Raw genomic sequence first — 25,915 nt, forward strand, 5'->3', positions numbered from 1 at the left:
TAAGTTCCCATAAATAGGATGGGATCTAAGCAAGGACCCTGTTGAAGATGCTCTAATAATCTAGAATATTAGCACCGAACATGCTAACACCGATCTACTTAACTAATAGGAGCACTACCTCCGGTTATAGATACAAATTTGAACATTTGACTTTGCATGATTTTTTATGTGTGTATCTTTAACCCTATACTTCTTTCTAAAATACTTACATCATTTGGGGCTTGTTTGACTGTACTTCAGTCTATGATTCATATGGATCCGAAGAGGTTGACCTCAATTTCTCCCAATTCATATGGATTGGGTGGATTAGAGTGCAACGAGCAAATTTGCAAATGTTTTCTCAGGTAGTAGTAAGCAAGAATAAAAATGAAATACTTGAAGCAGTGCAGCTACTAGCTGCACCTGTTTTGTGCCTTCTCCATCTGCTCCCTGCAAGCTAGCCACTCGTTGATCTCAGCTTGCTATTGCTACACTAATCTTGGGTTACATGAGTTCTTAGGCTCTACCAACTACTACATTCTGGAAGCTGGATGAATCTGGTGTTCGCTTGGAGGAATTTGGAGGAATCTGGAGGAATTTGTGAGAGAGTAAACAGTAAAAACCATCCGTGCATGTCGGTGCTTTGGAACCAGGGGTCCCTCAACCAACGAGTGAATTTGTGCTGCGTGCTCCTAATCCCGGATGGTGATGCAAAGAGACACAAGGTTTATACTGGTTCAGGCAATCGAGGCCCTACGTCCAGTCCGAGAGATCGATCTTGTATTCCTTGCACCGGAGTGCTCGTAGTAGGGGGTTACAAGCTAGGTGAGAGAGGGGGCTAGCCCCAGGTCTCGGCGAGGGTGGTGCGGGCTGCTTGAGGCGTTGTTCTTCACCAGCGTAGCGAAAGTGTCTAGTTCTATCGGTGTGTTCGTCCTCTTTTTCTCCCGCCCCTAGAAATGGCCCCGGTCCTTCCCTTTTATACTCCAAGGGAGAACCAGGAACCTACATATGTTGCTACATAGCGTTCTAAAAACGGGGGTGGCGTGTCCGAGCCCTGTAGCCGGCCACTGTTGTGGCGTGGTCGACGGAGTGGCCCCGTCCTTGTCGTGCAGAAGTGACGCGCCGGTCATACTCGATCTTGTGCGTCGTGGGACTCCAGTACAGCTTGATGCAGGACATGGCGGGCGACGTGCTGGTCACCGTGTAATGACGTCGTAGTGGGCAGCAGCTCTGCAGATGCCGAGGCCGAGCCATCGTGGGGGGCTCGGCGGTCATGGACCCTCAGGCTGCCGAGCCCGTGAAGCAAACCGCCGAGGCCCTGGAGGGAATTATTGGTCCTGGGTACTGATTCCGAGGCCACAGTAGCCTAGACGTGGCTTCCCACGCCGCGTTGTCCTCGGAGCAGGAGTTGGCAGCACAGTGAGGCATGGGTGTCAACCATGTGCATGGTGGTTAGCACAGTGACGGGTAACCCCTGCCCAGTCCGAGGGACGTGCAGGTCATCGCGTGATGACGTCGTAGGGGGCCGTGGTTCTGTAGGTGCCGAGGCCAAGCCATCGTGGGGGGCTCGGCGGTCATGGACCCTCAGGCTGCCGAGCCCGTGAAGCAAACCGCCGAGGCCCTGGAGGGAATTATTGGTCCTGGGTACTGATTCCGAGGCCACAGTAGCCCAGACGTGGCTTCCCACGCCGCGTTGTCCTCGGAGCAGGAGTTGGCAGCACAGTGAGGCATGGGTGTCAACCATGTGCATGGTGGTTAGCACAGTGATGGGTAACCCCTGCCCAGTCCGAGGGACGTGCAGGTCATCGCGTGATGACGTCGTAGGGGGCCGTGGTTCTATAGGTGCCGAGGCCAAGCCATCGCGGGGGGCGTTGGCGGACATGGGTCCCCAAGCTGTCGAGCCCCTGAAGCAAACCGCCGAGGCCCTGGAGGGAATTATTGGTCCTGGGTACTGATTCCGAGGCCACAGTAGCCCAGACATGGCTTCCCACGCTGCGTTGTCCTCGGAGCAGGAGTTGGCAGCACAGTGAGGCATGGGCGTCAACCATGTGCATGGTGGTTAGTACAGTGGCGGGTAACCCCTGCCCAGTCCTGCCTCCTGTCCCATCGGCCATTCTGCTGTACTGTGCCGAGCATGCCGTTGTCGTCAGGGGCAGCAGTTGGCTGAGTTGATGCGACACGACGTTTTGTCAGAGGGACGGGGGAAGGAAGAGGCAGCGGAGTGCTGCCGAGCCTGCCTTGCGCGAGACGGAGGGTCGGTGGCCCGGCCGAGGCCTTTGGCGGGGAATCGCTCGGGGTCAGTAGTGAGGGGGCCTCGGGCGAATCGGAGAATCGGCCGAGGCCCGTGGCGATGGGCCTCGGGCGAGTCGGAGAATTGGCCGAGGCCCTTGGAGCCTCGGGCGAGTCGGAGAATCGGCCGAGGCCGGCAGCGTTTAGCTGGTTTCGATCTTTACGAAGTCTAAGCAGTTGTTTTTTGGATCTTGCTTAGGGTACCCCTTCTCGCGGTACCCGACAGTGCACATTGAAAAACCGGCTGGTTTTCACACCAGCCGAACTGCCCTTAGCAGCCAAGTTTTGACGGGCCTATGATTATGTTTAGTTCCCCGCCGTATGAGATGGGTGGAAGTTGCTTTAATTTGCTTCCAAATGATAAGCCAAGCGAGCAGGATTCCTGGGTTTGTTGATTGTTAATTCGGATGGGCAATCCCATGATTACAGCTACGGTGTGTGTAATCGGCGTCATGTTGATGTAGCACGCTGACACTGTTGGCTGCGATGACAGCTGAGGACAAGCACTTGTGATGCTATCCTCCTCTCAAACTCTTCACCACATTCCCTCTCTGCAACCACCTATTGCCGTCGCCGTCGCCGGGTTTCACATCCGTGGCCTGTCTCGAACGCAATACTGAAGAATGGTCTCTCTAAGACATCGTTTGGCTGTTCATGGAAATCAGCCACGGGTGATATCCTCCACGCGTGGAATGGGTTGATCCACGTGGTACACCTGTTCCCGCTTCAATTCCGCGCGAGAGTCTAGTTCCCTTTTTTTTTTTTTTTCATTCGGCCATTTAAAAGGACGTGGTTTTTTTTTTGGACAATAAAGTGAAGGACGTGGGTTGGCTCGCTGTCGCTGGGACTAATTTAAAGGGCCACATGGAACGTCTGTATACAACCCAAACAAATTAAAAATGGACAGGAAAAAATTCCTAAGCAAAGTCTATGAAATCAAGAAAAAAATCTAAATTTATAGAGGAAAAAATAAGACAACCCTAAAACTATAGAGACATCAGAAACAATTGGAGTGGCTGTATACAACCCACAAAAATTAAAAATGAACAGGAAAAATTCCTAAACAAGGTCTATGAATCAAGAAAAATAATCCAAACTTAACGATAATCAAGATTTCAGAAACGAACTCCAGAAAATGCAATCCAACATGTTACATAAAACTAACTCTGCTTTCCTCTCTAACTTGCAAACTGGTTTCTCTAATAACAATAAACTAAAATTAATATCATTGGTCTTGAAATCAACATTCCAACATGTTAATCCTGCTCTCTTCTAATTTGCTGAATCATCTTTTACAAGCATTGAGCTCCAAATTGAACCTGCGGCCAAAGATAGTAACAAAGGTGATATTAGTCCCGGCCATGAGCAAAGAAAAAGGAAAATGTCCATAATTTTCATAGATAGATTCACCACAAGAACAAAACAATGGACACATGGTGATATATTTCTAAGCTTTTCTATACCTATTAATAAAGAGGCAAAATTTCCGGCCATTTTTTCCGTCAATCTATTTTTTTTCATCCACCTTCTCGTAACTACCGGTAGTCAAGAGTTTCTTCCATCTAGACTTATATCGCCCCAGATAGTTAGGACGGATATCTCTCTCCGAGTCTAAATAAACTGAATAAGAATAGAAATTCTAATTCAAACAGAAAATAAATTAGATAAAATCTTATTTTACTTTCTATATAGCAAAGCGTCTTTTTCAACCTAACCTTTTACTTCCCTATAATCGTGTGAAGGAGCTCTCTGGTCAGTCCGTCGACCCCTCCAGTCTCCTCCAATTGTCGACCCCTCTCTGTCACCCGGCAGCGCCCACAGTTCCCGGCACCGCTCTCTGTCACCCGGCCGGCTCCCCCGGCGGCGGCATCCCCGGCCTCGCGTACACACGCACGTCCACACAACACACGCACACAACTCACACGATTCGTGTACAAACAAACCTATAACTACACCCAAATCTGAAGACTGCGTCATTCTTAAGATCATCGAAATCCTCTGATTTTGTAGGCAACGGACACGTCACGGTCCCACTGTGGCGTCACGCGTGAGAGGATACAAATATTGGAGAAAAAACCCGGTGGGAAAACGTGAGCTTAGCTCGAACCCACGACCGACCGCTCCACCACCCGGAGCACTTGCCGCTCGAGCTACGGCTAGATCCTTTTTTCCCCTTATTTTGCTTCTTTGCAAAGTTGATTCTTTATTTTATTGGTCCTCACTAATTTGGTGAACTCTGCTAGCATGTCAGCTGGTTGCTGACGAACTCTGCTACACCAACTTCTGATCCCACACTTACATGGCCCCGTTCGGCTTACCTTAAATCTGGCTTGTTTGACTTTTTTTTTTTTCAACCGGAACTGTATTTTTCTCTCATAATATTTCAGCCAGAACTGTGTTTTCAATTAATTTCAGCCAAGTTTCAGCAAGCCGAATGGGGCCATGACCACTTATTTTGAGATAAAAAAATTGAATTGTACAAATATTTAGAATGGATGGACTATGGAGTAAGATTTATCCATGTAGCCATGTGAAATCCATCACGTGAAAGGTTCTCAGACTCGAATAGCATAAATAAACCTACCTCCTATTGGCATCACCGACTTGCCAAAAGATCGATTACATGGGCCCTGTTCTTTTCGCTGAAATTTGACTTATGCTGATTTGCTGAGAGAAAAACACTGTTCGTTCGCTGAAAAGTACTGCTGAAGAACAGAGCGACAATGTCTACGATAATATAATGTACGACTACAAGATACGCTCAACAATACTACAGTGTGTGACTCCAACATGTATTGGGATAGATGACGCAATTCATAAACAAATCTCCGAGCCACAGGTTGTTTAGGTGACTACATCATAAGCTATAGGTTCCGCTGCATCGCACATACACGATTTACTATAAATATTCTATTATGACTCTTTGAACCTTGACCTTTCTCTAATAAGCAAATATTAGGTATGGATATTTTCATGTGTTCTTATAGAAAATCGTGAAAATTGATATTTAACTCTACCGACACATGAATAGGATAGGGGCGGGGGGGGGGGGGGGGGGGGGGGGGGGGGGGGGGAGAGACTAAAGTTATTATGTATTATCGCGTGTAAATATTTGTGTCTTCACAATGAGAGAGAGAATCTATCAAATTTCTACTTTAATTTAATATCGATATAATAGAGCATTGTCATATTATTACCAATACCAATTTATATTATGGTTGTCATGGACATCACAAAATAAATCATAAAATAAAAATCTATCGATGCATATATTTTTTGATGCTTTTTTCTCCCGTTGCAACACATAGGCTTATTTGCTAGTACCTATAAAATATTAAAATACGACTTCAACAAATTTTTTAATTTGTCTCCAATGTCGTACGAGTTTTAAAAGGAGTTGGTCCAATTTGTTACATCAGTGCCCTTTGACGATTTGGTGGAAGCTTATATTTTGTAGTGGAGTGTTGTAGAACTATTCAACCAATGAACTAAGCAGAATAAAGAAATAGAGTCTAAAAGCATAATCAATGATACAAGCATCTAAATCAGAAGCACAACCGAGCTACTGATGCATGGAGCTAAATATCCTGCTACATACATAATGGCAGTACCATTATGCAATGAACCAAATTATTTGTGCCAGCAGAATCAGACACTTATAGTAGGTTAATATGTAATGCTTTTAGTCCTACATTTAGAATGGTACTACAGGGACACTTGTCGTAGCCATGAACTAAGTATGGTATTCCATTCAGCAAGCAGTGCTACTGCTACCTGAGTTCTATGCAAGGGCCACATGAATTTGCCGGTGCATGTTTTACTACCCACAGAAGCACTGGGAGGCTCTAAGCACCAGCTAGTTGCAACACTACAAATGGTCCATTTAGTATACAACACCAGAAAAAATCAGCAAAGCTTAATTTGATTTGACTCAATAACCACCACCATTATTATTAAAGTACTTACTAAACCAGAATTCAAAGGCCACAACTTGAAGATGGTGTGTACCTAGAAATCGTACCCAACAGCAAAAAAGTCTAGACTCCAAAGCAAGACTAGTTTGAAGATTTTGCCCTTTCCACTTTCTTACCTTCCTGAATGGAGAAACCAGATGTTGCAAAGCTATGATCCTCTTCGCGAGCCTCTCCCTCCTCACCTAACAAAAGTGATTTTGGATGAACTGATTAAATAGCATTAGAACTTGTCTATCTTAACAGGTAAAATAGCATCAAAACTTAGCGCTTTCACATCGTATAAAATTTTTTAAGCTTAATAGAGGGTAGGGAATGCAAGGTGGGAATGGCATATAAGGAGGAGCACTAGTGATGGACTTTTCTTCAGTTCAGGGCAACATTTGATCATTTGAGATTTTTGGTAAAGCAGCTTACTATTTGGCAGTTGTATACCACAGCTGTGCAGTACATATTCTATATTGTTTGGCCAAAGTCAAGAATCGGGCTGCTAGTATTCCTTCATGATTGCAATATTGTATACATAAATACATAGTGAAGGTCAAACATGTTGTATACATAAAAGACTGAAACCAGGAAATAATTTAGACCACGCTACAACATTAGCAGCGCCATACTGCAGAAAGTAGAATAGTGCTTCTTCCAAACTATCACACCATCGTCCATTGTTCTGACAAAAAGTGCCAGTAAAATAAATACTCAAGAGAGAAATGCTAAAGCACATCAACAACTCAAGAGAGAAATTTCAGTAAATGGGTACTTGAGTTGCTACAAATGCATACACTCTACAACTACAACCATGCCTTTTCTTATCAAACTGCTCAATTGTACATGGACAGGAAAGCTACTGGTGGTGAATCAATCGTTACTAAGGGCAGTATCAACCTAATAATTATTCCTTCATTTTTGATCCAGCTGTGACAAATGCAGGATGGAACATGGTCCTACGGAAATAATTTTAGTGCATTCACCACATTAAACACACAACCATGGACTCATGGAGATATATTTCTTTAGCTTTTACCTACAAAATATGACTGGCATGAAAGATACGAATGCTGATTATGAAGGCTGTGCGGCAAAAAAAACACAGCCATTGACTTCATCTTTACAGAGGGATCTAGTAAACAATATTGAAACCTGATTATGAAGGATGTGCAGTGCCAGCTAAAAAATTCCAGAGCCGCTGCGAAATAAAGATGTTATTTCTGTCATAAATTCACAGGAGCAAAACTGATGACATTGTAAGCTGAAACATATCATCACTACAAATTCACAAATGAAAACATAGAAATCTTGTATAGGGAAAAAAAGAGAGGATGGATAAGCATCTCAAATATCACCACTGCACAATTTCTGAGCTTGTGTTTTTGCTGGTTGCCATCATAGAAAAAAGATGCAGCAGTTTCAATACCTTGTGCATCAATGGTACTGCCCCTTTTTTTGCAACAGGCATACTATGATGATCACTGAATAACATTTTCACAGCTATTCTTGAAAAAGAGGACTGCTAGACAACCAAACACTTGGACCACCGAACTATACAGGATACTTGTATCAACTTCGAAGGACAGTTTACCCCCAAGAAATAAGAGGAGGTCCAAGAATTTACCAATGGTCTAGCGCCTAGCTGCAACAGAGAAGTGGCCACCAAGATTCACCGGATCTGAATCAACCAAATCTGAGAAAAGAAAGGTGAAATCAAAACCCTACTGAAACAAGAAGTGAAGCAACAACTCTAAAGAACAGATGAGATGGGGAGGAGGGAGAGGCTCACGGGAGCTCTACAAGGGCGGCCAGAGTGGAGTGGACGGCAGGGTAACAAGCTTGATGTGGATGTGGCGGCGGCAGCGTACCAGGGGTGGCAGGGTATCTCGCCACGCGTGGTTTGGGGCTCAAACCACGCCAATACTCCTCCATCTAATCCCTTGTTTAGTTACCCAAAATTCAAACTTTGGAACTATACAAAAAGAAGATTCCCCGTCATATCAAACTTGCGGTACATGCATAGAGTACTAAATGTTGACGAAATCAAAAACTAATTGCACAGTTTAGTTGTACTTTACGAGGATTAAACAATTATTACCAAATACAAACGAAATACTACAGTGCGCTACAGTGATATACTATTCCGACGGCAACAACTTCGGCTGGCAACTAAACGGGACCTAAACGAAGAAGCCTTAGGCTTTGTTTGGATGGTGTCGGATTAGCCTCAATCCCCATGTGTTTGGATGGTCAACATCTGCCGTCCAGAAGACCGAATTGCCAATGCTCCTTCTGGTTGCCATTCCAGAAGACCGAATTGCCATGTATGATGACAACCTAACACATACAGTACTCTACTCCTGTAGATCTAGAAGCATTAGATGCAAAACCGGATACATCATGAGGAGTCATCGTGCAGAGCTGGCAAGCCAATCAGTAAGACCAACTGGCAGAGGATGATGACGGTCCAGTCATTGGATAGCCACGAACTGGAATCGCAAAACAGAATGAATGCTTGTGTAGTCAAGCATGTGGGCACAAACGGAAAATGGAGCACACAGGGACAATAACCACAGGGGTCAGCACAGAAGCAACGAACTACCAACACTTTCAGTGAAAAGAAAGAATCAACAGATGCTGAGTTGCTGACAAGCAATATTGCTCTTGTATCTCCACAACACTAATCAACCTGTGCTTTTGCATGCAACAAGTTCTCAACGGTCTCCACAAACAAGCTACTTCCGTCTCAACAAGTCCAACCATAGCCATCTTCCCCACACAAAGTATCATCAACAAGCATCGAATTTTGATATATCCTTAAAAAGGAGAGCCTAAGTACAACAACCATTGTCACTCGATGATTAGGATCACAACAAAAGCTGTGGTGTACATGGACCAAACATAAGATCTTCAAACTAGATCTTGGAGGAAATACCGTTCGATAACATGAAACTTAACAAGTCACGGAAACAGGACCAAAATTAACATGAAGTTACATAACATTGAAGTATTTAACTAGAAAGCAACAGGATGCCACAGCATCAGCATGGAACACTGACACCATAAAAGATTAGTAACATAAACTAAAACAGTACCACAAACAGACTAGCCCATCAAATATTGCACAAAAACAACAGTCTGGCACAATACTGGACTATGACGAAAACAGATAACTAAGTGATAGATGCTTGGCCGATTCCGAACTCCAGGTATGGATGACATTAAGTGCATTGGACGAGCAAACCTGCAGCATGATATCACATTAGCACCGTCTGATTATATGTATGATAGTAGTGGGTGGAGGGGCATGAAATAGATAATTACCATATTCAGGTTTGACCGTTTGCAGATCTCTGATACATGAAGCCCTTTATGAGAATACATGAAGAAGACTAGAATCCTGGGCATGCTCCAGGAACATGAACAAGGACAAGGAGGTACAGAAGATACCTAAACGAAGGCAAAACCACCACTAGATGCAACTTTGAGAGGAAGGATTGGATGGCAAGGAACACAATTTGACATGCTACATGCAACGAACTGAGGAAACAAAGGAGATGCATAGCTAAAGTCAGTAGAGACATGGAGGAGAAAGAACATTGAATCGGGACTTCATAACAACTGCTCTGAGCATCTTCATTCCAAAAACAGAAGTGCCAGAGAGGGGAGATCCTTGTGCACTTTGCAGAACACAAGAAGATGTTATGAAGGGAGGTGAGTCAGGAGGATGCAATATGAGACAGAATGCAAGTTTCAAGAGATGCAGCCATCCTACAGAAGACTATATATATGGCAGGTTGTAAGCTCTAGCCTACAATGCCCTGCCTGAGATGAACTACAGGAGCAAGGATTATGAAGGCTATCGCTACTGGTTAATGATGGGTAGCTAGGATGCAAAGACTATCTAACACCTAAATGGAACATTGGCTACTAATAGGCGACTACAAGGTACAAGCTGCAAAGGTGACTCAGAAACTGCAGTGATGTGAAATCCACCACATCCTTCACTGCAGTTTCAAACTGCCTAACCTCCTCACTGTGATTGCTAACCACCTACAGCACTCCTGTTGATGAAGAACCACCGCCAGGTACACGGTGGTTATTCTCGGTTACCCTATACAGACTACCAAGGTCAGTTGTAGTTAACCTATGTACACAGAACTGCCTAACCGCCATTCAGTTATCCTCAATTTTCAGGTGAAGGATCCTCCTCAGATTCTCTGTTGCAATGGTAGCATCAGTACCACTAAAGAAGGTAACACCTGAGCCTGCAGTCGGCGATGAAGGTGCTGATTTGGCATGCACAGGCACCTCTTCGTCGTCTGACCGGTCAGCAGGTGGAAACTCAAGTGAGACACTGCGCTTCTGGTGGAGGGAGAACTTGGGTATTGGGAGGGAGCTGGGAGGCGGCGAATTGCAGAACCCCGGGCCAGCCCAGAGCTCAGGGCGAGAGGGAGGGGACGTCGAAGGGCTTATAGAGATTGCTCGGCTGCGCTTTTTCCCATGGTGAAGCTGCTGCTGTTTCGGTGTCTTGGGCTCAGGGGAGGAGCGGGTCCGTGCAACCCCCTGCGCACACGGAGATGGCAGGATGCCGATGGTGATGCCGGAGTGGAAGGCCCGGCAGTTGCCGGCATGGTAGCCGCGTGTGGACTGAGGCGACGAGAAATGGGGCGACGCTGATGACGCCTTCTTCCGGCGACCTGAGGAGTGGTGGAGCTGGTGGCTGCGCTGCTCCGAGATGATCAGAGTCTCCATGGCCCGAGATGATGCAGGTGCTCTGACTGGGACAGCTCGTAGTGACCGATCCCACGAAACCCTAGCGCCAAAAGGACAATCAAACGCAGAAGCATGTCAATACAATGCATTTTCATCGCAAAACTAGCAAGCACGACCAGAATCTGGGCCAAAAAAAAAAATAGATGGTGAAATTATTACGGCACAGTGAATCATAATGCAGAAATTGTTATTTCCACTGTACAGATCGCCAAATCAGAGCACACACAAAGCAGGGGACACAGGTCTACTGGTAGATACCTTCCAGATCTACAGCCGAAGAGCAGGCTGAACCCCAGACAGCACTGATGGCGTCCCACCCCACACGATCACCTCCGCGCTTCTCTCCTCCGTCTCAAACCAGATCCACGGCAACGCGAGCGGGTACTGCATCCACAAACCAAACAGCCGACGCCGATCAATCAGACGCCCTCCCAAAAGGAAAACCCCACAAACCGGCGCTCCCGGCCCCAACTCACCAAATGGATTCCCGCGACCAGCGGAATCTCCGAGGAGCCCGCCACCCGCTGAGCGGAGAAACGAGGCGGAAGGACCGGTCGGCGGGCACGACCTCGCAGATCTGGCCGGAAGGCCGCGCTTGCGGTGGGGGGTGTCTGGGTGATAGGTGGCGGTGGTTGGGGTTAGTGGTGTGCGAGGTCGGAGGGAGGAAGGAGGCTAGTCGAACACGATGGGAGCTACACGACGACGGAATCGAAACGGCCGGCTCAGAGGCGGGTTTAGGGTCCTTGTGACGTCCGTGCGCTTTGGCTTTGGCCGGGTCGTGCGCCACGCGACGTTCTTTGGGGGTCTGGGCCGGCCTGCACGGGATTTTCCGTGCGGGGTGGGGGCTCCGGCCGTTGGATCTCAGCTGTCGGCGCGCGTGGACGGTGATCGGGAGGACGCGTGGTGGGGAGGTGACGTATGCGTGTGTTGTGGATAAGGGAGGCGTGGACGGGAAGAATGGGCTCAGGGTTATCCCGTGCTTGCTTAGTTGCAACCAAATTCCTAAAAAGTGCTACAGTCGGCCTGTTCGTTAGTTGGTTTCAATCCGTCCAAACCAGTCAGTCAATAGTATTTTTTTCTCATAATAAACCAGCACCAGCCAGCCCAAACCAGCCCAGAAACCAACCAGCGAACATGCCAAGTATCTATCACATCGAATCTTACGATACGTGTATAGAGCATTAAATATAGACAAAAAAAAACTAATTACACAGTTTGGTTGGAAATTAGAGACAGAACGTTTTGAGCCTAATTAGTCTATAATTGAACACTAATTGCCAAATAAAAACGAAAGCACTACAGTACAAATTCACGAACTAAACACATCACTACTGTACTTTAGATTGACACTGTACCTCAGTACTGTTTGGAATTCATCTTCCTTTTATTCCGTTTTCTTTTTTACCAAAAGAGAGAATTCATCTCTTTTTTTTATATACGAATTCCTCTGTTTTCATTAAAAAAATATACGAATTCCTCTTTACCATTTCACTTAACTTTCAGCATGATGTAAACTGTCTCCGCATGAAATAAATGTAGTTTCAGGACATCTTAGCTAAAAATAACGTATTTCCAGAATTGCATTCCACGGAACAAAAGTCGATCCTACTTGTATCCAGAATTTGCCTCGTTTTAAACATAAAAGGGAGCACGCCACATTCCCAACAGTACAATTACCAAATGGTTGACAACTTGGCAAATTCGTAACCATCTCGTTGACGAAAACCAATCCAGCAAAATGAACAATGGACCAGGTGTTCTAGGCTTTTCCTCGGTCAAGGCACAGGCCAACAAACACAAACAGCTAAGGTCCAGTTTAGTTTGTAAAAAATTTTGCAAAATTTTTCATATTCTCCGTCACATCGAATCTTTGAACGCATGCATGAAGCATTAAATATAAATAAAAAATAAAACTAATTACACAGTTTAGACGAAATCCACGAGACGAATCTTTTAAGCCTAATTAGACTATGATTGGACACTATTTGCCAAATAACAACGAAAATACTACAGTACCCATTTTGCCAAAAATTTAGGAACTAAACTTGCCAAAAATTTTGGAACTAAACTGGGCCTAAGGCATGCGAGCATACACACATCTTCCAAAAGTACAATGTTTCCTAAATTCACGTGTCCTGATTGTACAGGATTACACTTCCAAGTTCCAAATATGCTGTCTTTTTTAGCAGCATAATAAAAAAACACTTAACATAGCCAGGCATTTCACAATGAACACGAAGAGCTCTCACTGCTTTCCAGAGGGCTCGAACCCGGTTGGCCAGTTGGGTGTACAAATGAGGGATTGACGAGGGCATAACAATCAGTTGCTACACACTGAATCACTTCTTCCGATTGCTGTCTGATGGGCGACTCTATACATACCCTACCTTGGGGCGCTCAATCTACAAGGTGCGCCAGCATTTGCCTACTTTTGGAGAAACACAAACAGAAAAAGAATAAAAACTATGCACAACGGAAAGTAGAAAGCCCCCCTAAAAGCCCCCCTAAGGAGTCAAGTTCACTGAGATTTCTTGATGAACTTGGGGGCTCTGGGCCTCCTGGTGAGAAGGGGTCACTAGTCTTTGAACAGTCTTCAGGGCACTTGTTAACTGTGCAAATGACGGGCGCAAATTTGGATCCCTGGCAATTGACAAAGCACATGTTAGCACAAATTTAAAATCAAGAGTCAAATTTTAAATGCCATGACCGATACAGGAGACTTTGATCAGAGAACAGGTTAAATTCTTAAAGGCCTTTTTTGAAACTCACTTCTGCCAGCATTCAAATATGATCCTTGCTACCAGAGGATCAACTTCCTTGGGAATATCAAGCCGTCTATCCTGGAAACCAACTGCCCCCACAACTTGCATTGGATTCATCCCACTCCATGGCATTCTAAGTGTTGCCAGCTCCCATAAGATGACACCAAAGCTGTAAACGTCGCACCTGCACAAAATTCAGGTAGTGGATGCATTAAGATTGTTACTGAATTTAATTAATGTAAGCGGTGAGGATCCTATCATACTTTGGTTTTGGCAAAGTATAAAAAGGTATTGCAGGAGAACATGCGAAAGTGTGAAACCTATAGTTCTGGAGGGAAGATAGATTAATTAACCGGTACGGTTCTGGTTTCTACATGATTGGTTGGAAAATTGTAGAACTAGCCAGAGAGCTGATTGAAAACTAGTCACATCTCGAAATATCTCCTCACTTGGTACACAGGTTATTAATTTTTAAACCAACCATGGATCCTCTGTGCTGTGCAGAAGTGCCATGGTTGCAGTGGGGATCGGCAGGAAGACAAAGGGGGAATGTTGGCACGAAAGGTAAGTACGTCTCCTGGAAAAGGCGTCTCGCAAGAACTCATTGTCGAAGGCAAGAAAGGAGTGTTGGAGTGCTGGCAAGTGCACCAGGAACAGGGCTCACAGTCACATACTCACATGTGACGAGCATGTATGTGTCAAGCTGTGTGCCATCTATGGTACTTGGGTCCGTGTTGCCAGGATAGGGCGAGGGAGGAGAGAGACAGGGAGAGCGACAGAGGGTGGGAGGGAGGGAGAAGAGAACTGTGTTTTACCGGGTTATTAGTAACAAAATGCTGCATATAGAGTACAAAATATTTGGAGCATATAAAAGCCTGACTAGATAGGTGCATGATCCCGCTACATGAAAAATACTAAGCAGTCACATCCAACTATCAGAAAACCAAAATTCTTTGGTCTGAACACAAAACCTCAAGCACAAGCATTCGACAGGAAGATGGAACCCTATATTCACGGAAATGCTCAATAACCAGAATATCCAGAATAAGATAGGAGTTAGAAAGCATCAGCAAAACACTCACTTTTCATTCGATTGTTCATTCCGCAGAACCTCAGGTGCCATCCACTCAGGCTGATAGATGATGCAAAAAAAGAAAAAATAATAATAAATCATGTTCCAAGGGAAAGACAGAAAGTAGGGGGGACATGATTTTGTCATCCAGATGCTAGCTACTTACTGTTCCAGCAGTGGATTTGGATGACAAAAATGTACCGTGCTTCAACCGTGAAAGTCCAAAGTCGCAGACCTGTTTATTGCATATATTGATGTGAATGATAATTGGTGGCCAAATATTAATTGTGGGCAAGATCACACACCTTTACATTCCAATTATTGTCAACCAGCAAGTTCGGAGATTTCAGATCTCGATGAACAATTGTAGGTACACTAGTGTGCAGGCAATTCATGCCTTTGGCCTTAAGAGAGAGAGAGAGAGAGAAAGTCATTTTTATGAGCAGCAACAAAGAAACAAACATATCAACAAAATATAAAAGATTCATCCGTACCACATCAAGGGCCATCTTGATCCTCCGCTTTTCATCAATTAGGCAATTAGGGCGGTGAAGGATCTTATACAAGCTTCCCCTAAACAAGGACAAAATCATGAACCAACAATGAATCACCAAACACCTCTTCAGGTTTTTTGTATGAATCTGCGGGTGTGAATCTTATGTAGCATTTAGCAACTCCAGAATTGCAAGAACCTAGACATCTAATAGCATGTACCACAATAAAATTAATTAGTAAAAAGAGCTTTCAGTTTATGCATGCCAGCTACAACTTCTGTGTTGTCTAGACTGGGATATTTAATTCACACATTCCACAATATAAACAGTGATTGTGTAGTAAAAGTAAGTATTATACCTTGGAAGATATTCAGATACAATAGATAAGTTCGGAGGGCGTGTAACAGCACCCATAAAGAGAACAATATTTGGATGGCGCAGCCGACGCATAATTCGGACCTTGTCAAATAAAGTATATCCGTATATCAAAAAATAAAGCAACAAATGGACTGAGTAAATATGAAAATTAAATAATTTATTTAGGAAAACTCCAAGATAGAAACAGATAAAAGTTCACCTACTTCACTCCTAAACTCATCCAGAGCATCACCATAGAAATCTTGATCCAAGAATTTTTTTACAGCTACTTCCTGCAAATAAATGAAAACTTCAGTGCATTGACCATGATTTGGTTTCTCATCTGATTCTTTTATGACTTCCACAGAACATCTTGAACAAATGGCCAAGCTCAAGATACAAAAAATAAAATGGGGGAATGAACTACTTACCGTTCCATTCCAGTCAGCACGGTAAACCTCTCCATATGAACCTATTGAAGGAAACAAATCAATCAATAGTTTTCACGCAGAGATCAGGAAGATGCAAGTTCATACAACCAACCCACTGCTATTCAACTAATAAAAGCATACCCATTAAAGCTAACAACTTGAAATACAGTTCAGCACCATTTAAAATTAGTTTCCAAAACATGTCAAAGTTGTTAGTTCAAAAGCAGCAGAGTGTATATCAAAACTTGGTAGCAAAATAAGTACCTAAGCCAATCCTTTCACCAATCACAAGATCTTCCCAAGGAATTTCGCACTCAGACACATCATCAAAGTCAAGCCTCTGTGACCTCATGTCCATGTTTCTTGATGGCAATGACGTTTCCATGAATCTATCAAGGGGAGATTTTTTTGGATCAGGGAGCAATTTCTTATGGTCTTGCTTTACATCCATGTTTTCAATATGTTGTTTTGCTTGACTCTGAACTCTATTCATTGGAACTCTTCCTTCTGCAGGATTACCCCATGGAAGTCTTTCCTGTGGTGGTTGAACTACGACATGTTGATCCTCCAGTCTACAATTTGTTTGACCTTTGTCCAAATCACCACGCAGAACCCTTTCAGGAACCTTCCCAGTCTCAGCTGTAGATGTAATCTTCATGGCAGAGGTACCAGCCATAATACTATCATAATTATGATATGATGCATCATTACGCAATCCAGAATTAAGATTAGACCTTGCGGCAGGTCGTGGCATCTGGGATGATGATGATGTAGCATTATTGCCAACATTTCTACGAGCAAACGAATCCTCGACATAATTGTACTGTTTGTTGTTGGAAACATCATTGTAAGGAGACCAATTCTTCATAACTAACCGCTGCTGTGGTCTTCCAGCATTAGGGACTATGTTCTCTCTGCGCTTTTGCAACTCATTGTTCCTATGATCTGGTCCTTTGAATGGTACTGAAGTTTTCTTGGACTTCATATCCCCAAAAGGATTAAGGTCAGCAAAAAGGTTATTTGACTCTGGAATTTCCTGCAAATCTGGAAGGCGATTTAAATTCCGCTGATGCTCGTTTTGCGGTACAACTTTCTGCTGGGATGATGTACCGGCAGAAGTTGATGGTCCATCTGATTGGTCATGATTAACCAGCATCCATGAACTGTCAAAAACACTTCCAGCAGGAACAGATGATGTGACACCCGAAGAGGTTTGAGTAGAAGCTGCAGTTTCTGCTGCCTCATATCCAGAACTACTATCTGATATCCAATCACCACTGCTGAACAAAGGCAGTTGGCCACCTTTAGGTTCAAGTGGCAAAACAGTAGGATCCATATTAGCATCAACAGTACTCGATGATCCAGCTGTTTGATTCAGGGCGAGTTTTCGATTAGAATTTAACGAATTGCCTTTCCAACTTAAGATATCTGCTGGAATAAGAGCACCAGGAGCAGCCATCAGATCAACCAAAAACTCCCTACAGTAAAATTACACCAAAAAACCACTTAGTAAACATAGAGCAGCAACAAATTAATTGGAATATAGTAAATAAGACTAGCACATGGATAGCATAACTTGAAGTATCTTAAGTGTTTATGCTATGAAGTATGAACATAGCACAATGATTAAACATTGATACCTTTCATTGTCCATCTTAATTATGTTTATAGCATCGTCATCATCACCACCAGTATAATTGCTCCCTTTGACAAGTTTGCATGGAATCCCAACACTATCTGCAAGGATCTGCACGGAGAGGTACAGGACATAATTACATAACTTCTTAAGCAAGTGCTTCTCAGCTGAAACAATACAATACTCCCTCCAGGTTGGTAAAAGAAGTCGTTTTGGACAGCGACACGGTCTCCAAAGCATAACTTTGACTTCTTATTTTTATAAAAATATTTATTAAAAAGTGATACACATGTATGTTTTTATGAAAGTATTTTTCAAGACAAATCTATTCATGTGGTTTTCACATTTTCAAACTCAACAACTTAAAAGTTATTCATGATTTATATTCCCAATGTTTGACCCAAACCTTGTCCAAAACGACTTCTTTTACCAACTTGGAGGGAGTACTTTTTTAGTAACTTCCTAGCTAGCTTAGGTTTCTTGCATATGCATGCATGGGAAAGAGGGAGGGAGGGAGGGAGGAAGGGGACCTTGAAAAGTAGGGCACGGTGACGTGATAGCCCTATCTTGATGCAACCAATAGGCAACAAACTTGTTTGTAGCGAGGTTCTCAGCTCAGTACTCTTCTCCAGCCACCTTGTGAGCATGTCGTTAGCATCTTTGACAGGTCCACCCATATTATCTGTAACAAGCTCAGCTATTCTTTGCACTAAGAGTGCAATATTGGCAACAGGGAAGTCCAACAGGATGCACTGTGCCACTTGCTCCATCTCCTGCAAGGTACTATCAATGGCTCGGTTTACTACAATGACTTCAAAGCCTAGGTCCCCTATGCCTGTTTGGAGATCTGCTAATGATGGCATCTTTCCCTGCTTAGAGGATTCCATAGAGGAGCCAAAGATGTCATAGAAGCCATCAATAACTTTCTCATGATAATCAAGAAAGTTATAGTCCTGAAAGAAGTTAAAAACAGATGTCATAACAGAGCATGAATGTTAGAACACAACAACCACACTTGTATGTAGTGATCAACAGACCAACAAATAGTATTATGACAAGAATTTGACCTAACTAGACACACCAACAGGCAAAGAAACTTTAGAGTTAATAAAAACACTGATCTTGCATCTCCAAGAAGAGTCCTAATAGGGATTTGCAATGGAAAGAATCTGTTCAGCAAATATTTGGCCGGCATAAACACAACCTACAAAAAATGACAGCAAGATAATTTTCACACCAGGGCACGCTCGAATTTCATTACTTATAGCAACGAAACCACAGAGTTTGTTGCAAGCAAGCATCCAACAGTTGTTGCAAACGATACAGGGACAAAAACTGGATAGTAATAGAGCACTCAGGTCTCCATTACTCCTAGCGCAAGAGATACAAAACTACTGGTCAGAACTGTGTTCTAAACACACTCCAGCCAAACCAATGGATCCAGCCAAAAGCAGCTATTAAAAACAGAACATCACTAAGGTGCTAGAACAGGTTACTACATCCAACAAGCAGCCCACTTGGTTTACTTATCGGCACATCTAAAACTTCAGCCCACGACATCATTGGTTGCGATCAAAGTCATCCCTTGATCCTGAGCTGCTTCCTGCAGATGGTAGAGCAGCGCCAGTTCTTTAAGGACTTCAGCTCCATTCTTCAGCAGATCCTGGTTTTCCCCTGATAGCAGTCCTACCCACCTCCATGATACACTAGTAACACTAGCGTGATTTGACCAGCAACCATATATTTGCTTCTGGAAAAAAAAAGAATTATGCTACCTGATCCATCATCTTCCTTGGCTAACTATCTTCCACCTCCAAGATATGCGAGCATCTAGCATGCATACAGCTTCTTCCTTTTGTTTACCTAGGTTTTGCATGCCCTGGTTGAGCCTACAAAGGTGTATATTTTTGTACCCATTTCTCAGGAGCAAAAGTCTTTTCTTTTGTTCTCTTTCTTTTCATTCTAGCAGTGTGGCATTGGCACACCAGGAACCAATCATTTCAGCTTGCCAGTGCGAATACATCAGTATCTTTTGTGTGCATGCAAGCAGCCCCTAAATAGTAAGTAGCATTTCCATTTCTCCATGTATTATTTCCTACTCCTAGACTGAGGTGAATCATAATAGCAATCATGAAATAAGGTAGTATCTCAACAGCGACATAATTTACAGCAGTTAACAGCGTTAATTGGCATGTAGGTTTCCCAAGCGTACTTATTAAATGACATAACAGGGAAGACCAAGACCACTATTTGATTCGTCAAGCGGACGCCATAAATAGGATTTAGTGATGATTCAGCAAGCTAGTGTTTTAACGGCATCAGCATAGCATGTAGAGGAGAAAAAGGCTGCTTTATGTGATCGAGGAAGCCTATAATTAGTGGCTTCTGCCTCAACCTAATACTTCCTCTGACCATAAAGTACATTAGGACATCCACGCCGTATCCAATATGACAATTTGATTAGTAATATCAACAAACACATGTTATATAATAGAAAGAGTTATATATAGGCAGCGATGATCTTGTGTTGTCAATCTATGTGAATTTTAGACATTGATCATCAGAGCTAAAAAGTTTGAATTAGGTCAGAGTTAAATTATATTGGTGATCGGAGGAAGCATCTTCTATGACTAATACTGGTGCTCACTAGCCACCAGGAAGCTTATATGTGGCGCATGCATTTATTCACTATGTGCCATGCTGTGGACTGAAGTGAAGCTCAATTAGGAACTATACATAGTCACATAAGTTGATACTGAAACCAACGCACGAATTTAAATGTCATCTGTGAACGGTAGCGGAGTAATTGTCCAAATGGTGATGAAGTAGCAGAGACGGTTTCGACCTAAAACCTCACAAGCAATTAGCAAGTGGAGGCACCAAAAGTCGAGTATATTATATAATTGATGATCGTCCCGAATGGAAGGCTCACCCAATATCGGCGGGAGAGCAATTCCGCGGTGTGAGTCTCGTCGCGGTGGGCGGCGAAGCGATCGAGGCTCATGAGCTTGGCCTTCCTGATCTGCTCCCCGTCCAAGTCCCCCACGCAATCGCCGTTGGAAGACGCGGACAGCGCCATGGCCAGCTGCATCTGGAACTCCTCCTCGGACGATATGTAGTCCTCCCCTCCCGCTCCCGCCCCCGCGGGCGCGGGTGCCGCAGCAGCAGCAGCGCCCGTGGGCGTCGCCGCCGCGGAGGGAGGCGAGGAGGAGGCCGCCGTCGAGACGGAGAGCGCCGGCGCCGGCGCCGTCCCCGACGGGGAGCTCGCGGGCGACGGCGACGGCGGGCCCGACGCCTGCGGCGGCGGCTGCCCCGCCGGGGACGCGGGGTCGTTAGACCGGTGCTGCCACCTGATCTTACTCTTGAACAGGCTCTTCATCCCTCCCTACCTCCCGGCTCGCCGCGAGCTCGGCGGCTAGGGTTTGCTTGCGTCGAGTGTTTCCGCGTCCCGGTCGGCGAAGAGGAGACGACGACCCGTGACGAGGAAGGAAGGAAGCGACGGGCGAGGAGGGGGCGCGGAAGCGGAGGAGGAGGCGAGCAGGTGGGGATGGGGGGGAACGGGAACGCGAAGGAAAGCCGAAAGCGGGCGGAGTCCTTCCGTCTCCGAGGGGTGTGACTGCAAAATGGCGCGGCTGCTTTGTGGCGGATCGGGTCCCGGGTCGGGTCGGGTTGGGTCAGTGCGTGGCGTGCTGCGGGCCTGCGGGGCTAGTGGGCTAGTGGTGATTAGTTGAGGGGCCTGGGGTTTGGCGTTAATTACCGAAGGAACCAGCGGATTAGATTACGCGGAGAGCGGGAGAGGAGATGGGGACATCACTGAGGGCGGCGGCCGCGGCCGCGGCCGCCGATCGTGGGTAGGACCCGACGTCCTTGTTGGTGCGGTGTGGGGGCTCCGGACGGCGGCTATTGTCCAACAGTCCAAGGCAAGACACGGGACATGTCTTGTCTCTGATTACTTGACCAGATGAGCGTTACAAGAGCCCATCTAGATTTTTGGTAATATCAAATCAAGTAAATGAGCTAAATACTGACGCCTCAATCAAATCGAGTAAAAATGTATTGGAGGTGAGATATTGTAGGATTGTACATTGTACTCCACCAATTCTGAGCGTATTCAGATTTGAAAGGTCTTTAAAGCCATACTCTGACCATCAGTTACTCTTGTGGTACATCATCACTTTAAAGCCCTGTTTGGCCGGCCCGGCGGCTCCGGCTTCAGCGGTCGACATCTGGTTACTGTTCATCGAAGTTGTTTTTCTCTTTCCTCCTTTCCTCTTTCACTGACACCATCGGAGCCGAAGAAGCTCGTTTTTCTGGCTCCGCGGCTCCAGCTCCTGTAGGCACCTGTCGGCCGTTGGGGGGCCGAAGTGCAGACCCGCGGGAGCCCGGCCAAACGGGGCCTAAATAAGTAGGTATTAAAAGATAAGTTGAATGCAAATCGGTTGATGTAGCTTTTATGTACTAAAGCATGCATAAAACTTGAGTAAATAATTAATGACCAAAACCTACGCACTTTGTCTTTTTTTTCAGGAACTAAACACCATTTTTTAGAAACATGGGGTATTGTCATAGTTCTTGTAGAGCACTAAGCATCTCCAATAGCTAAAAAAAACACTCGGTAGATCAATGAGTTTTTCAAGTGGCTAAAAAAAATTAGAAACACATTTATTGGATTCCTTCGACCGTTTTAAAAATCTCCCTCCTAATAAAATATATAAGGGTGGGAGATAGAAATTGATTCTATAGATTACAATTCTATGTTTCTACTTTGCAATTTATAACACGCTCTTCAACTCGTTCTCTTACGATAGAAGTGTAACACATAAGTAATTCTATCGTATAGCTAATAATACATATAAAACCATATTAACTTAATTAATTTGAGTCTAAATTGTGATTATTAAAATAAATTCAATTCCAAGGATGCAAACGGGACCTAAGTCAGTTTTGCATCCGGAATCACAGACTATTACGTAGAATCTAGCTTTTTTTTTGCTGATGAAAGACGATCAAAGAACCAGAGACAGCGGACAATGAACACGCAGCGCCAATGCTAGAGGCCGGTGGTTCAGGCGAAGCTATCACGGTGGGATACTGGGATGGGGAAGCTTCGTGCCGAACGGGACGGCGGGATGCCGGGTTGTCGCGGCGTGAAATGAAGCCGAATCGATCGCTCGAAGCCGAGGAGGAGGCGAACTGCCAGTGTGATTCCTGCCCCTGATCCGCGCTAGCTAAAAACACGTACAATAGAAAATCACGAGATCTGGCTGGAGAAGAACGAAGACGCCTCGGACGTGACAGCCTCGGCTAACACGCTGCAGGCTGCGGCAACGGACAGACTGATGATTTTTTGGTGTGCTTTTTGTTCAAACGGGAGAGAATGACCCGCGAGGACAGCTCACAGGTAACTGCCTGCTCGACCTGTGTATGCTTTTTACTCTGATGCTCAGAGAGTTTTATCGTTCACCCTGTTCGCTCAGGTTGAAATTTAGCTTCTACTGATTCTTATACTGAAATATTGTGAGAGCAAAACACTCTTCCATAACTGAAAAGTAGTTCTGAATAAACTCAAGCGAACAGAGCCGTTATCCTGTAAAGTTAACATCAGAGCGTGGTGGCATGGATTGAGAACTTCTCACCGTCCTATTACTCTATTATTAGGTGGTTGTTGCTTGCAGTCGATTTGATCATTGATGTGATGCGATTCAGTTATCGATGACGCGGCCCGACAAGAACCCCTTTTGGAATGCATGGATTTCTTTGTTTCCTGCGGGTTTTTTTCCCTATGAAAACGAACTTGTCCCTCCTATACAATTTATGTGAAATTCACGTAGACCCTGCAAAGTGACTAACATATGGGTACTGCAGTTGTATTAATTTGGAGTAACTGCAACAGGAATGCCCTCATTCCTCTTTCTAGCACATCTGAAAAGTCAAAACAGAAGAAACAACATAGGGAAAACCGACTCCACTACATCGCAAACGCTCGCCCGATCAGGCGATCGAACAGACAAGTCCGACCCGTTTCTATTTCGGGGAAAAACAAAATCCCAGAGCTGAGACGCGCGCGCACAATTTTATTCTAAAACCACCAGGCATTACAGTCCTTTTTTTGATAGCAGGAATTGAAGGAGCAACAGCAACGGCAACATCATGGTAACCCACCAGGCATGACAGTCCTTTTATTCAAAAACCAGAGGGGAAAAAGGTCTTTTCAAGGTTATCACTGGTGCGATCACGCATGCATATCAAGATATCAGAGATATAAGCAAAACAAGCGTGAGCTGACGCATCACCAAACCAAACCCTGTAACGCCCATCCATACCATGCGTAACGGGCAGGCGCCAAGCCGTATCTCACGTATCCTGCCTCTCATGCATCATGCAGATGCAGGAGCGCAGGACAACAACGAGGGAGCGCTTCCTTACCTGCACCAGAAGCAGCCTGGTTTGTGGTTCACTGGTTCCCATCCCAGCGTGGCGTACTCCCCGTATCCTGGCCTGACCGCTTCCTTGCCGGTCGTCAGCGGGTAACACCAACCAACCAGCCGCAGTCAAAATGGCAAAGCGACGTCCAGAGTCCAGACTCCCTGGCCGGAAAGGCACACACTCACGCGGCACGCAGATGCCGAAGCGGATTGGCCTCTGAATTCTGAAACCGTCGGAGGCAGCCCCATGTTTCCCATGTCAGATTCGCTGGGGACGCCCAGTTCTGCAGGTCCGCTGCCTGCTGCCTTATCTTCAGAGGCCACCGGAGCCCACAGCGTGACCGTGACCGTGGCGTGCCCACCCGTCGTCGTGTCCCTGCGTACCAGCCACTAGGAACAAACAGCACACACGCCGCACCGGGCACCGGGCCACCGGCACAAGAGCAGACACGCACACACACCCGCCGGTCGGTCTCGCCCTCCGCCTATCCCCGTCTCCCGGCTCCATCCTTTCTTTTCCGATGACTCCTCTTCACTGTCCTGAGCTGATCTTCCTTCCTCACACGTCAAGAACCTTGTGACACCTCGCCACCGGCTCCTCCTTTAGGTCCCTCCCTCTTGTGTCATTGTGTGGCAGTGGCACACTATAAATCCCAGCCTCACCCCTCTTCACCTAGCTTACATACCTACCCTGTCCCAGAACCAGCAAAAGAGAGGAGACAGCACGAAAGGAACCGAGGGAAAGATCGAGAGGGGCGAAAAAAACCTTCACTTTTGGACTTCAATTCCATCGTACGAGCACATGAGGATCCACTCAGCAGCTCCCGCTGGCGGCAGCGCCAAGAAGGACCTCCGGCGTCTGCCGCACGTGTACAGCAAGGTGCTGGAGCTGCCGCTCCCGGCGGACACCGACGTCGAGGTGTTCGAAGGCCCCGACGCCTTCCACTTCGTCGCGGCGCCAGCCGCCGGTGCGCGTGGCACCGCCGGCGTCGTGCGGGTGCGCACCGTCAGGATCCACCCCGGAGTCACCAAGGTCGTGGTGCAGGCCGGAGGCGGCGCCGAGGGGGCTGCAGACGCCGGCGACAGCATGGAGCTCGACAGGTGGCGGTCCCGCCTGCCCGAGCCGAGCTGTCCGGCCATGGCGGTGGCCGGGTACGTCGACGGCCAGCTCGTTGTCACAGTGCCGAAGGGCCCCGGTGGCGGTGAAGGCGGCGACGGCGGGCAAGGTGAGGTGACCTGGAGGTGCAGCGGCGGGGGCAAGATTAGTGGAAGACTGGTGGTTGTACAGTAGGAGCAGTGGAAAAGTAGCCTGGTTGTGGTTGGTCCTTCATCTAATCTGGAGTACCTAGTAATGTCTTGCCATCTTTGTTTTTTTGGTAAAGATGGGCTGTTCATCATGTTGCTTGCTTTCCTTCCTTCCGTTAGCGACAGACAGATGTTTCATGAGCTATCTTCCTACTGCTTCTCAAGCATATGGAGAGCAGCTATTGTAAATTATGTATTTGGTTGCCTTGAAATCAAATGCAAATCTCGATAAAGCTGTATTGTGGTTCTGTGCCCACTTGATGCAACTTTGGATTTTTATCATGGTAGATAAGATTTGGTGGAGCTTAATCTGTAGACCAGATCTGATCAGTTACTATTTCTCAAGATCGGGTGCCAAGTGCACCACTTGGTTGGTGCTGCATGTCACATGGATTCATCAAACCCCTCCATTTTGATGGCCCACGGTTTG

General features: G+C 45.7%; 3 protein-coding genes and 1 long non-coding RNA gene across 5 annotated transcripts; 1 reads left to right on the top strand and 3 right to left on the bottom strand.

Annotated features, from left to right (window-relative positions):
* Positions 1-3,381: 3,381 nt before the first annotated feature.
* LOC136535677 (uncharacterized) lies at positions 3,382-8,216 on the bottom strand. Its single transcript, XR_010779030.1, has 5 exons — positions 8,017-8,216; positions 7,852-7,920; positions 7,380-7,425; positions 6,359-6,424; positions 3,382-3,587 (listed from the first exon to the last, which is right to left on the bottom strand). It is a non-coding gene; the product is annotated as an uncharacterized lncRNA (long non-coding RNA).
* Positions 8,217-9,063: 847 nt separating this feature from the next.
* Positions 9,064-11,730, bottom strand: LOC136535676 (uncharacterized). Its single transcript, XM_066528034.1, has 4 exons — positions 11,480-11,730; positions 11,262-11,387; positions 9,552-11,043; positions 9,064-9,471 (listed from the first exon to the last, which is right to left on the bottom strand). The coding sequence occupies exon 3, from the start codon at positions 10,980-10,982 to the stop codon at positions 10,404-10,406; it is 579 nt and encodes a 192-aa protein (XP_066384131.1). The 5' UTR covers positions 10,983-11,043; positions 11,262-11,387; positions 11,480-11,730; the 3' UTR covers positions 9,064-9,471; positions 9,552-10,403.
* A 1,358-nt stretch (positions 11,731-13,088) lies between these two features.
* On the bottom strand, positions 13,089-21,271 carry LOC136535678 (serine/threonine-protein kinase EDR1-like). Of its 2 annotated transcripts, XM_066528035.1 has the most exons (13): positions 20,688-21,271; positions 18,286-18,708; positions 17,760-17,866; positions 16,384-17,597; positions 16,120-16,160; positions 15,913-15,981; positions 15,690-15,790; positions 15,332-15,410; positions 15,143-15,241; positions 15,004-15,072; positions 14,848-14,897; positions 13,773-13,949; positions 13,089-13,643 (listed from the first exon to the last, which is right to left on the bottom strand). In XM_066528035.1, the coding sequence occupies exons 1-13, from the start codon at positions 21,132-21,134 to the stop codon at positions 13,508-13,510; spliced, it is 3,012 nt and encodes a 1,003-aa protein (XP_066384132.1). In that variant the 5' UTR covers positions 21,135-21,271; the 3' UTR covers positions 13,089-13,507. The 2 variants fall into 2 exon arrangements, with proteins under 2 accessions (XP_066384132.1, XP_066384133.1); XM_066528036.1 differs by lacking the exons at positions 13,089-13,643; positions 13,773-13,949; positions 14,848-14,897; positions 15,004-15,072; positions 15,143-15,241 and having other exon boundaries at positions 15,400-15,537.
* Positions 21,272-24,753: 3,482 nt separating this feature from the next.
* Positions 24,754-25,728, top strand: LOC136540628 (uncharacterized). The gene has a single exon (XM_066532626.1). The coding sequence runs from the start codon at positions 24,983-24,985 to the stop codon at positions 25,469-25,471; it is 489 nt and encodes a 162-aa protein (XP_066388723.1). The 5' UTR covers positions 24,754-24,982; the 3' UTR covers positions 25,472-25,728.
* Positions 25,729-25,915: the final 187 nt, after the last annotated feature.

Source organism: Miscanthus floridulus, chromosome 2, assembly GCF_019320115.1.
Source record: "Miscanthus floridulus cultivar M001 chromosome 2, ASM1932011v1, whole genome shotgun sequence".
Lineage (NCBI taxonomy): Eukaryota > Viridiplantae > Streptophyta > Magnoliopsida > Poales > Poaceae > Miscanthus > Miscanthus floridulus.